The sequence below is a fragment of the Haliaeetus leucocephalus genome, unplaced genomic scaffold, assembly GCF_000737465.1.
Source record: "Haliaeetus leucocephalus isolate CR32 unplaced genomic scaffold, Haliaeetus_leucocephalus-4.0 Scaffold577, whole genome shotgun sequence".
Lineage (NCBI taxonomy): Eukaryota > Metazoa > Chordata > Aves > Accipitriformes > Accipitridae > Haliaeetus > Haliaeetus leucocephalus.
Genome location: NW_010973013.1, coordinates 3,991,492 through 4,004,755, shown reverse-complemented (window position 1 = coordinate 4,004,755; position 13,264 = coordinate 3,991,492). Strand labels below are relative to the sequence as shown.

General features: G+C 43.3%; 1 protein-coding gene across 1 annotated transcript in view; it reads left to right on the top strand.

Annotated features, from left to right (window-relative positions):
- The window catches only part of FSHR (follicle stimulating hormone receptor), an 80,737-nt gene extending 78,220 nt beyond the window's left edge, over positions 1–2,517 (top strand). The window contains exon 10 of the mRNA XM_010577777.1: positions 947–2,517. Coding sequence (XP_010576079.1) covers positions 947–2,174 — 1,228 coding nt within the window. The 3' untranslated portion in view covers positions 2,175–2,517. The remainder of the gene's footprint in view (positions 1–946) is intronic.
- Positions 2,518–13,264: the final 10,747 nt, after the last annotated feature.

Sequence of the window (13,264 nt, the reverse complement as noted above, 5' to 3'; positions counted from 1 at the left end):
CTAGTTTTACCTTCAAAGTCATTTTTTCTTGAAACTCTTTTCCTTTATTTACCTTTTATCCTGAAAATTCTCAAAATGTTTAAAAAAGACTTTCTGGCAGAAACAAAAGCAACTACTGTTTCTATAGAAATGTTGGTTTGGTGTGGCTTGGCTTGGCTTCACTTTTCTTGGTTTCTAAACCACCTTCTTTGAAAAAGCAGTTTTTAATCAAAATATTATACCATGTCTTGTGGTTATATCTGTGTTGGTACCTGGCTTCTAGAGATTATCTGGAAGCCTGCATGAACTTATTTATGCTATTTATTTGTGTTAATGGCCAGATACCAATATGATACAGGATACTGAAAACAAATGGCAGAGACTGGAGTTGTTCTGTGCCCTGAAGGATTTACAAGACTGAATATGGCACACTGACTGCCAAAACCTTCAGGAAAAAGGGAATTCAAGAGTAATACCAATGGATCTAATGGATACTAATACTAAATCACAGTAGTGTTGCTGTGATTATACAGACTCCTTATGGGCACAGCTGAATTGACCCATTCTTCAAAGTTCAGTCTTATGTAGGAATTTATCATCACGTGTTTCCCCAGTGTAAGAATTAGCTTATCAATGACAGGTTATGACGTGAGAAATTTGGTTGAAATAAGGGTGGCTTCTTACAGAATGAGCCTGTCCAGGCGGATAATTGTCATAAGTGTTAGTAAAGCAAACATCAGGCTTTCCTTTCCATTACATTTTATGATGTTTCCAAATAATTTTCACTTTCATGTAATATTTTATAAATAGGGATCAGTCACCCTATTAATTTCAAGCTCTGGGGTAGTCTGAATAATCAGCTAACCAGAAAAACCGAGCTCTTAGTGGAAACTCAATGATTTCCTATTTGTTGTATGCCTCATGCTGTGTCTCCTAGTTTCCAACTCTACTCTTTTTATGATTTCAGCACCGAATTACATCCGATATGTAGCATATCTCAGGTGAAGCAAGACCTTGATGAGCAGCCTGGCGATAAGATATATAGACGATCTGCAGCCGAAGATTATATTTCCAACTACGGCATAGGATTTGACCCAGCAGAGAATGAATTTGACTATGGTTTATGCAATGAAGTAGTTAATGTAGCATGCTCACCTAAACCCGATGCTTTCAATCCATGTGAAGATATCATGGGATACAACATTCTGAGAGTCCTGATATGGTTTATCAACATTTTAGCTATCACTGGGAACATTGTTGTCCTCGTTATTTTAATAAGCAGTCAATACAAATTCACCGTACCTCGTTTTCTAATGTGCAATCTTGCATTTGCAGACCTCTGCATAGGTATCTACCTGTTGTTTATTGCATCTGTAGATATCCAGACCAAAAGCCAGTATTACAACTACGCCATAGACTGGCAGACTGGGGCAGGATGCAATGCTGCAGGATTTTTTACAGTGTTTGCAAGTGAGCTCTCAGTCTACACGTTGACTGCGATAACTCTGGAAAGGTGGCACACCATCACCTATGCCATGCAACTGGACCGCAAGGTTCGATTCCGTCACGCTGTGATTATAATGATTTTTGGCTGGGTGTTTGCTTTCACAGTGGCACTTCTTCCCATATTTGGAGTCAGCAGCTACATGAAGGTCAGCATCTGTTTGCCCATGGATATAGAAACACCGTTTTCTCAGGCTTATGTTATATTTCTTTTAGTGTTGAATGTACTTGCATTTGTGATCATATGTGCCTGCTACATCTGCATCTACTTTACTGTGAGAAACCCTAATGTCATTTCTTCAAACAGTGACACCAAGATCGCCAAGCGCATGGCCATACTGATCTTCACGGACTTCCTCTGCATGGCACCAATATCTTTTTTTGCAATATCAGCCTCACTCAAGGTTCCTCTCATCACGGTGTCCAAATCCAAGATCCTTCTGGTTTTGTTTTACCCCATCAATTCCTGTGCTAACCCTTTCCTCTATGCCATTTTCACCAAGACTTTCCGCAGGGATTTCTTCATTCTGTTGAGCAAGTTTGGTTGCTGCGAAATGCAAGCCCAGATTTACAGAACAGAGACCTCCTCGTCTGCTCATAATTTCCACACGAGAAATGGCCATTGCCCTTCTGCTTCAAAAAACAGTGATGGGACTATTTATTCATTGGTTCCTATGAATCACTTGAACTGAAATGCTTGCATGAATTTGTGTCTGAGGCAGTGTGATAATCACTTTCAACTGTGAATTTGAATAATGACTTCAGCATAGCATGTAAACTTATTTTTTAGGGGAAAAAAAAAATTATTTCCACTTTGCTATTTTTGTTCAATGAACAACTGTCAGAGATGACACATCATCTTCATCAGTTCTTGAAGGACAAAGAACAAAACTTCAGTATATGCTAAAGTGTCCTTGTAGAATTGTCTCAAGAAATAAATGAGATTATAAACTGGTATCTCCCACCATACAGGCAGAGATTCTCTTCATTCTGGCAAGATGTTAGCTGCTTACTGAGAATGAAGTAGTGGTTATACACAGTTGAAAGAAAAAAATATGTAGCATTAATTTTTTTATCTGTGAAGCATGTTATAACAATGACAGATAATTAGTTCTTTTCATTAATCATATCTCCTGCAGTTAAAGAAGACAGAAGGCCAACTTACAGTCCTCCTTCAGCATAGACTTACTAGGAATGAGAATATCTTGCGTTGTTTCCATTTCTGTTCACCACAGCAGAGGGGCAGGAGGTATCTCCAGCTACGCTGTTTGCTGTCCACACTGCATGGACCTGCCTTACTCGGCACAAAAGTGTCACTTTGGGTAGGATACTTGTTGATTTAGACTGGCAGGCTCAAGGAACCAGATTTCATTTGCGTTTGGATCGAGGAGTTTGGTTTGGTTTGGGGGTTGTTTTCAAGGTGAGAAAGAGCAAGAACAAGAGCAGGAGAAACCCTTCATAATAAGGAGGATGTTTTCTCGCGTTGGTCTCACAAAGTTGGGTTGAAATCATTTATGTGTGGCTGGTGCTCTTGGGTATGGCAAGATAGGCCAACAGGCTGCTCCAACACAATACCTGAGGCAGGTTTGTCATTAGGGCAGTACTAGTCCGTTGCATTGTCTGGACTATGTAAGGGCTGGCGGATCCAGATATGAAATGGAGATTTCAGATTTGAAATTTTCAGATTTGAAAACCGGTACAAAAGTTTTTGTGAAATCCTAAAAGTTCTCTTTCCCTTTCTCTTCTAAAAAAAAAAAAATCCTTTATGTGCACATTATCAGATGATGGTCCAGATTGAAAGGCCTGAAAGAAACCATATGTTGCATATTTTGAAATAACAAAAAAGACAAAGGTCTTAATCAAGTTTTCCTGATTTTACAGAGTTTTTGAATAATGTCTCAAAGAACATACAGACTTTTTACATTATTTAAATACCAAACTTTTGAGGGTTAATCATTCCCAATCGCACCAAAGATTTAGGCTTCGGTAGGGTTTTCTCATGCTGGTTTTGTGTCTATGTGTGGGTATGTGGACATAAAGAAAACACCAGGATAGGAGTCCAGGCTTCATTCCCACCTCACAGACAATTCACAGTTTTTCCCCGTGAGATTATAAATCTTTGGAGTCTTCATGGTTAAATGTGATGATCTTCGAATATTTCCTGCCTACAACTCCTAAAATTTCAGTAACAATTCTTGATGCTTCTATCCATAATTTCCCCTGTCATCAGCTTCACATTTCAGCATCTGAACCTGATGTGAATAACTACAGGAGATGATTATTCATTCAGTCCTAGCCAGGGAAGGAAGTATCAGCTCCCTGGTACGTAAAACAGGGGTGATCAAAGATAGTGTCATTTTGGCAGGGGAAATTTCATTACTTAACACAAGTCACACTCCCTCCAAGATCCAGAAAAAAGAATCAGAGAGCAAAACAGGAGAAACAGTCCATCTCTGGGAAGCTCTTCTGACTACTCAGAGGAATTATTTCTTCACAAATGCTTTATGTCATATACAGTATACCAGTGCGCAGCCATTAAAATCCATCCTGATGGAAGTGTCTGAATGACGATGTTCCAAAATGACAAATATTCTAGTTGCGTTGAAGAAAGGCCCCTGAATCCATTCTTGGGCCAAAAATGAGGGGTGTTCTTTGGCAAACACTAGCCCATTTTTCTTGCTAAATAGGGCAAATCCTTGTAGTGTGTCACACTTTCTTGCCTGGGCCCTGACCATTTGCAGAGGCAATAGGCTGAGACCTGGCAGTTCAAGAAAGCAGAGGCGCAGTCTGGAAGCCGGTCTTGTAAATCCTCTCACAGCTACGTCAGGCACGTGAGCTTGGTACAACTCATCTACTTCATGCGAAACCGTTGCCCAGACATTTTCAGAATCAGGACGCAGTTAAATATGCTTTACAAATAAACACCCCTGAGGAGAGACCTTGCAGGGTTGTGTGTTGTAGCCAGTGTCCGACCAGGGGCCAAGGGATGAAGCCATCTAGCCCGTGGCTCTTCCTCCAGAGGAGACAAGGGATGGATGATACTTGAAGAGCAAATAGAGCCTGCACAACCGGCACCTTGCCTCGTCCCTAGCAGGAGGACAGCACAGAAATGCTTGAGACATGTGTCATCCTACCCACGCTGGTGCGCAGGAGCTCCGGTAGCAGCTCAGGCTGTGGCAGCAGCTCCAAAGCTGGGAGGCTGACTGTGTGGTTGCCAAGACAAAGACCTCCTTCTTGTAGTCCTCAGATCTCCTTGGCTTTCACTATTCCTTAGTTTTTAATTTTAAGCGTCTTCCAAATTGTGAGGGGCGTTATAGGACCTGTATCTTTCCCTTTGTCAGACATTGGTCCGTTTATAGCAATTTTTTAAAGCAGTATTTTTTTCTTTGAAGAAAGCAGTGTCAGAAAAAAAACCGCAAGATACATTTTATTCATGCTTGTAATGTAAAAAAAAAGGCTGCTGGTGTTCGGTGTGGATTTTCTCAGCACTGAACAACATGTTTATGTGTGTAATCTTTAAACTATTTTACATTTTCCTTTCTGAAATCTATTTTAATAAAACCAATATCAAAACAAAGTACCTTGAGAACAAGTGTATGGCCAGAGATATGCTGACAAAGTATGCAATAAATGTTATTGCTTATCTGGAGAGCTCCATTTATGCGGCACAGCCTCCACAGTCGGGTCACTGTGACCTACGGATGAAACTCAGCTGATGAGAGACTCTGCAAAGAAAACCCTCCTGTAGCCTCCTGGAGAGCTAACAAAGCACAGAAAGGTATGTCTGAAACCTCTTAAACCGATAACTTAGTAGCACTGACCTGTTTTGGTTTTAACCAATCTCTTCTATTAATTCCCATTTCTTATGAAACAAGATATAAACCATTGACAGAACTTTGACAGGTGTTTTTCCTCCTTTTTAATATATATAAAAGGCCCTTTTTATGCGATGCACTCTAATTTTCTTTCCCTCTTTTTTATAGCCAGGGCTTGGAGCTCTGCTTTCTTGAGTCTTCTGTTCAGACAAGTAAGTGTGTGTCTGTGTGTGCACACGTGTGTGCACGAGAGACAAGCCACACACAGGTAACAAGGAAACCGAGTCAAAGCCTAGCTCTGACTCACAGGAAAAACCTTAGAGTTGTTCTAACTTGGAGCCCATTGCTAGCTCGCTCCAAAAACCATCTGACGGTCAACAATATTGTAATACCTTCTGGTTTTCCTCCCTACCCTTATGTGGTTGTCATGGTTTAACCCCAGCCGGCAACTCAGCACCACGTGGCCGCTCACTCACTCCTCCCCATCCCGCTGGGGTGGGGACGAAAATTGGAAGAAAAAGGTAAAAACTTGTGGGTTGAGATAAGGACAGTTTAACAGGACAACACAAGGAGAGAAGAAATAATAATAACAATAATACTAATAAAAGAATATATAAAGCAAGTGATGCACAATGCAATTGCTCACCAGCAGGAACCCGATGCTCAGCCTGTTCCCGAGCTGCAATCCCTCCTTCCCCCTTGGCCAGCTCTCCCAGTCTATGTACTGAGCATGACATCATATGGTATTGAATATGCCCTTGGCTAGTTTGGGTCAGCTTCTTGTGAAAATTAACTCTGTCCCAGCTGAACCCAGGACAGTGGCCCTTGCATTTCAGTCTCCACCAAGCCCCAGAAAATGCCCAGTTAAAGAGTTATGACTGTCTTTGCCCTTATGGTGACATAAAGAGACTGTGCTGGCAGTGAGGACACAATAAAAAACTTCTTTGTCTGCCTGATAGAAGCATCATTCCTTCAGGCACGTACCTTGTGCGGAACCTATACCCGACCTCCCCGAGAAACACGTATCTGGTCTTGTGGTGGTAAGTGAGAAATGGGGCCACTTTGGCTTGGCAGAATAAAGGCTGCAGCACAAAAATTGCCACCACAGGTAAAGGTAATGGGAGCGGCTGGTCAAAAGCATCGATAAAAGCAAAAAAGCCCGACTCAGTAGAGAAAATGAGCCATAAGCCATTTTCTTTACAGCATTGCTCTGGGGGTGGCACAGATATGCCAAGCAGGGTTTGCTCATTAGAAGGCAGGTCTATGTTTCAGCTTGTTAAGAATGCACGATGAGGCTTTGCATCCCATTTAGCAAGTCTTCAAATCATTTGACCACATTTCTTTCCTGTAGATTCCCTCCTAATCATTCCACTGAGGACACAGCAGATAATCTTACAGTTAATTTATGCAGCTTTATTGTTAAGAAGAGTTAATAATGCAAAATGATTTATCCTCAAGGAATAATTTAACCATCCCTCCCCCTCCCTGAATGAAAGAACAGAAAAGAAAGGTGGGTCTGGTTCAAACGGTCAAGTAAGCACGTACAAACCTCCTCACAGATTTGCATCTTTAATATGGGCATGTGTAATCTCTCATTGTGTATGCAAATGTGAAGTGCACATACACAATCTTCTTCAGAGTGAGTTTTTGGTCTAAGTACTTGGTTACAAGCACATATTTGAAAATCTGGGCCTTGTTGCTTTAAAATATTCAAGCACAGGAGTAGGATTTTATAGCTGTCATCTGGATAATTAAAGTCTTCATTAACAGTTGTTCTCAAACCAGTAGGTGACCTTTAATTAGGGATGAAAGTACTCAGGAATGGATTTCAAGCATTAAGGAACTGCAGAGGACCCTTTGCCCTCCACCTCCCCAAGTTCATTCAAAACCTTTTGTAAAGCATTGGTTTTCCAGGAGAAATGATGCTGGGTGAGACAAAAATATGTTTCCAGGTCCAATGCATCTGATGAATGCTTCACTTTTAATCTTGTTGTAACTAAAATATTGTATTTTCTTTTTCCTGTCTCATGCAGGCTTTGCCATGTGTTACCTGGATCTTTGTTACCAAACCTGGACAACTGCACCAAGTTGTACCCACACCAAAAAAGAACAGGAAAAATTAGCAAGATCACAATGAGAGCAGTGCACAGATGGGAATGCGCTGTATTTATGAGTGGGTGGAAGATTGCAGGGCAGGATTGAGCAATATGGGCTTTTCTGTTGAGTCATCCAAATATCCAGTGCTAAAATTCTGCAGTAAAGGGGCTATTTTGGCTGAGATATAGTTCCCAGGGAACAAGTGATAGAAATTTGCATGGGAAAATCCTGTGGAGAAATAAACTTAAAATGAAGTTCAAGTTCACAAGTTTTTATTTCATTGTTAAAGAACTGTGTTAAAGAAAAAAAGCAGAAGATTGATATAAATAGCATGTATATGCTGTCTCCGGAAAAAGGGATAGCAGCTCCCTTAGGGGCCATCCAGGCTCCACACTGCACCATCACCAGTCACCTTTGCGTTGCAATTCTGTGTATTGCTTGTGAGCTTCAATGCCTAAATGCCTAATTAGCTTTAAATGCTCCCAGTTTCTTCTTCTTTTTCTGCCTGTGCTGTATTGACAGGCATGTGCCCCTTGGAAGTCTGTACTCTTGCCTCTTCTTTGCTTCAGCTTTAGCCCATCTTGGTCCTTTGCATGATGATGGTTCGTGCTGCCTGTGCTTAGAAGTGCCCTGCTTTTTTCGTGTATGAACAGAATCCATGTCCCTTAGAAATATTTCTTCAGAAATCAGCAGTTGGAAGATCAGAAGTCTGCTCGTTGCTCTCCGTGTACTGGGATGCACGCTGCCTTCTAGTTCCTATCTCCCATTTTGGTTATTTGTTTGAGTGACTGTTGTGAGGATAACTGGCCCTTTCCCAAGCTTAAAACATTCTGCTTCAAAACAGTCACTGTTGGAGCCAGCCGACTTCAATAAATCAGGGTGAAATGCACAGATCCCTCTCCCTGCCTTCTGCACATTCCCTGGACCTTGTTGGGGGAAAAAAACTTTATTTTTACATAGATGATTCAGAGTTTTCCTTACCCACATTGCCAGCTGCATCTTTGCCTTGTCCCACAGATGCTGTGGTGGCATAAGGCATCCCTAAGTGCCCTCAGGGAAGGCTGGGGCAGGAGGAGGGAAGGAAACACAGTCTGGATAAAGTGGGGACATCAAAAGTTAGAAAAACACAGCCAAATTAGGGAAGCTTTTAAATGATCCCCACATGCTCCAAGAACTGCCTGAATGCACATCAAGGAAAAGCCCAAAGCCTTTCTTTTTGTTTCATTCCTGCACCAAGGTCTGCACTAAGACAAGATTCATTCTACCCTGGGGTCTCTGTGTCTGTCTATCATCTGGCATGAGGCCGTGCCAGAATACTGAGTTAGCAAGAACACTGGAAACAGTGTTTTGCTCAGTGCTGTACCCATGGTAATATGCTCTGTTTCTCAGCAAAGCTAACTTTTCTGGACCAGGCAAAAGTTGAGTTGAACTAGACTTTTTTTTAGAGGTGGCATATCTATGGAAGTGCATTTTCAACCATGTTAAATTAACCAAGCTGGCGGGGGGGGTGGTCCAGCAACTTCAGCTTCTTCTGCTACCCAGCGTTACCTTTCTCCTGGACTACTTGTTCCCTCTTCCTTCAACGACCACCGCTGCCCACGCCACCGCTTTTAGTGTCAGTTTTCCTTCGTCCCATGGATGGTGGCATCTTTTCGCGTGATTCCGCCAGAGTCGCAACTGAAACGCTTTAGTCACTGAAAAAGCTTTCGAGGCGTCGGTATTCTATTTTTTCACATAAAGGTGTTGTTTACCTCATGGTAACACTCTGCCTACAGAATATTTTTCCACGCATTTAACACCGTTGTAACGAGTGCTCAGCTTTAGCGCCTGTCCTACAGCTTACCATTAATGAAGGCACCAACTCGGTAGTGCCTTTGGTCTCGGTTTTGCTGTCCCTCGTGCGCCTGTGTTAATCAGGTCATTCTCAGATCTCGGAAGAGACCTCCCATTTTGACTGCCCTGATTGTAGGTGCTAGTCCTGTTTTGATGTTCACCAGTGCCAGCAGATCTGCTTTTGTCCATGAGGAGGGCCATCTGTGAAGTCATGTGAAATTGGGGAAGAAACAGGCGACCTGTGTTCAGAACAGCCTCATCGTTGCTCAAAGACCTCAAAGGGCACTTGAAGGGCAGCCAAATCACAACATCTGTAATTACAGTTTGGTCTCTCTCCTCGTTGCGTTAGGTAAACCTCTGTGCATCACATACAGTATCGTGGGGCAGGATCACCGTTGCTAAGCCATGTCCCAGAACTCAGGGTGTCAGAGCTGCAGTCTGTAAAGCACCATGAGACCTCTTCCGTGAAAATGCATGTATGCATTTGTCATCACAAACTAAAAAAGGTCACTAACAGTTAACTAGTTAGGTAATCAGGCAACTAATTATGCAACTAATTAGGTCTGACCTAATTTCTGGAAAATAACCATCCAGGAATCCTTTAGTTTCTTTCCTCTTCACGAATAATTCATTAACAAATACATTTATTTTCTTTCTGCACAGGGTCCCAAGTGAATCATAGCCCAAGTGGCTTCTGGCTACTTCTTTCATAATTAAAGATCCCGTGTTACTTTTTCAAAAGGTGAGAGACAACACCAGTGCTCTGTCTGGCGTCGTCTTGCCTAGCAGACACAGATGGCGATGCCTAAGGCTGTGAGCGAGCTGAGCCTGCTTGCATAAAGCACGCTTCCTTTGCTCATGGAGTTAGTGCAATATCGCCACACTTTCCTCGCTCTTGCAAAGCTCCAGTTAACAGTTGCGTGTAGACAATAGTGAAGAACGTAGGCAGAGATCTTTAGAGGGACCTAAGGAATTAGGTAGCCAGGATTCATTGACATTCACGGGGAGACCTCCTTTGAAGACCTGAGGCTTTAGCATCCCTTTAGACTCAGAAAACTGTTTAGGGGAAAGGGTTATAGTTTTGCATGAGGCAAGATGATCATCTGCCCTATTTTAATTCATACTTGCTTATGCAAAGGCTAGTCCCCAGCGGTGCCCTTCTTACCCTCATGGTTTTCTCCCCCTCCCAAAAGACCACAAGAATAAAAAGGCTTTTGAGGGGTAAGCCTGGAGAAGCACTCACTGCTACCAGAGTGAGGAGAATCACAAATGAGGGAGGGAGGAAGGGAGAGAGGGAGGAATAGCGTCCAGGAAAACAAGATGCACTTAACGGGAGCTTTTGCCATATGTCAGAAGTAGAACGATTTTCTTAAGGCTGCACCCAGAAACCAGATGGTATTGGGGCAAAATCTTCCACGTCCTGTGCTCTTCAGCCAGCAAAGAGGTGGCTGAGGAGAGAGTCCTCGTGAGGCTTTCAAAGGCTTTATCCCTTTTTTAATGTTGGCAAACTCTGCAGAAACAGTGTTGAGGAAGGAGGGAGGCGGAAGACAGGGAGAATTAAGTTCCTCTTACTTAAAATAAGACTATACAAATAATTCTTATGAGGGGAGTGAAAAGACTTGCACTGAGGAGGCTCATAAAAAAACCCAATGTTTAATTTTTCAAAGCTGGGCCTCCTGCAAGCAATGCCCTGCACCAAGACTAATGTTCAACCCTGTTCAGAGAACCAGCACAAGGACTGTTTCCACAATAAATGTCCTTTAAAGTGGGGCTGACATGATGTGTAAGTTTTGTGCTGGCCCTCTGCACTGCAGCGAATTGCATGTTGAGGAGGGAATGCTTATCTTTCACCTATGAAAAATTGCCCAAGCCTGCCCCATCGCCCCCAGCCACTCCTAACACACATTTGTTTATGTGTCCTTTTGGCTCTGAGACTCTGCATCATGAAATAGCACCAGAGCAACATGTTATTTTAAAAAAAAAAAAAAAAAAAAGCATGGTAAAATTCTTCTCTGAAAGATAGGCGACTCCTGCCTATTACCTGGGATCCGCACAGTCTTTTTTGAGTTGAAAGTCCCAGAAAGGAGGCAAATAGGTTAGAGGAGCACCTGAGCTCCTGTCTGCTCTAGCTGCATGGAAAAAAACAGAGGGAAGAAAGCCTGGGCAAAGGGAAAGTGTGTCGAAGTTGGGTGTCTCAGCTCCCAGCCTCTCCAAGCAAACACCCTCCCCTCTGCAGAGGGTGGTCGAAGGGCTGGAAGGCGGCGAGAGGGCAGGAGAGAGTCCACAAAACCTTCTGTCCTCTCAAGAGCCAAGCAGCTGGGCTGGCCATTGCTTCTGGCAGGGATTTATATGTATTCTTACCTAGAAACAAACCAAATGAGCTCCCCTGATGAATTACAGCCCAATCAATTTACACACACACACACAAAAAAAAAAAAAAAACCCCAAACAAAAAAACCACACCTTGTTTCATCACCAAGCACCACTTTTACCACTGCTGAATGCAAGTCTCACTGCCTCATCACCTCCAGGTTTTATCTCCAACTTTTCCTTCAGTTTTCACTGAACCAATCCATGTCTAACCAAGTCCTCCCTACCACCAGAAAGCCTGTCTGCAATGAGCGTCCCATTTGCCACTTTCACGGTCTTCCCATGCCTGCGCAGCATCCCAACATCTCCACTAGCGGCAGACTAAACTCTTCCCACCTTGTGTCTGCATGACGACAGGCATGCCAGGACCCCATCTTTTGCTGCTCCCTGGGCGATAATGTCAAAATCAACAATCACGGCAGTGTCTGTGGACTGACTCAAGCCTCTTCTTCACTCCTTGGAGGTCATTGGAGCTGCATGGCCTGACATACACATGTATATGCAAGGCATGCTTTCCCCAGGCAACGTGGTAGGTGCTGCAAAACGAGAGCAAGCCCTCAGTGCTTTTGTAGAATTGCTTTTGATCATGCGCCGCATCAGAGTAACTTGCAGAGAAAAACATGTAAAAATAATTGAGCGTATATTGTCCCACCTACTGCATGGGCGTTAAAGCAAAACAGATAGTGGGGGCTGCATGGAGAGCAGACAGCGGGCTGGGGAGTCCCTGCCCTCCTCTCCATTTCACGCAGGTCCTGCCTTCTAATGCAAATTTTTTTTTGTGCAAGTGTGTATGATGAGCAAGGATGGAGCTGGGGAAATAAACACGTTGTACTTTGCTACTGCATTGCTCTTGCTACCTGTTAAGAGCCAGGACACAAAAATGAGATGGTGCTTGAACACCATTAATGACTCAACAGGGTGATCTGTGGGCTCTGCAGGAGCAAGTTGAGCCTGACAGATACTCAAGAGCTCACCCTGGCTTTCTGGGGAGTGGGAGAGCTAGACCCTCTGCTTCCCCCCACCCCAAGCTTACCTATTTGCTATGTGCAGCATTTTAAAAGCTAAAGCATCCACTTGTTCAGAGCAGGAGAAAGCACCCAGTCCAGCTAGTTGCAAGGATCAGGCGGCACTTGCAGTGCCTACGGCTCTGCTATCGTTACAGCTCCTTCTTGTCGTGCCTCCTTCCTTATTCACCAACCTGCACCACATTTCTCCTTTGCAATCCACTTCTGTGTTTTTCTCCGCCACCTCCCAGGGCATACATGTTGCCTTTCTCTCTTTTTGCTTAAGTGCTTTTCTGTTTCTGCCCTTTCCCTCCCTGTTACATTTCTTTGAACCAACCTAGATGTTTCACTTCTGATGGGAATATTCTGCACTCCTCAAGCACACAAACAGCTTAGAGGGGAGATTTGAGGGGCTCAAGGCAGGAAGCCTGAGCTTGGTCAAGAGGCTGATGGGTGGGACAATTTTTTTGAGAGATTTCGAAGAAGAAATGGAAGGAGAAGCCTTGGCCAAGCCCAAAAGATTCCTGAGAGCATTTGTGTCCTGATTTGGGGTGGACTTTTGCAACCAGAGACCAAACCCTTCAGAAGAGCTAGGTTTAGGTAGACTGAGATGGACAGGTAGAGATGCTTGCAATTATGAAAACTGATTGTCACATTATTTAC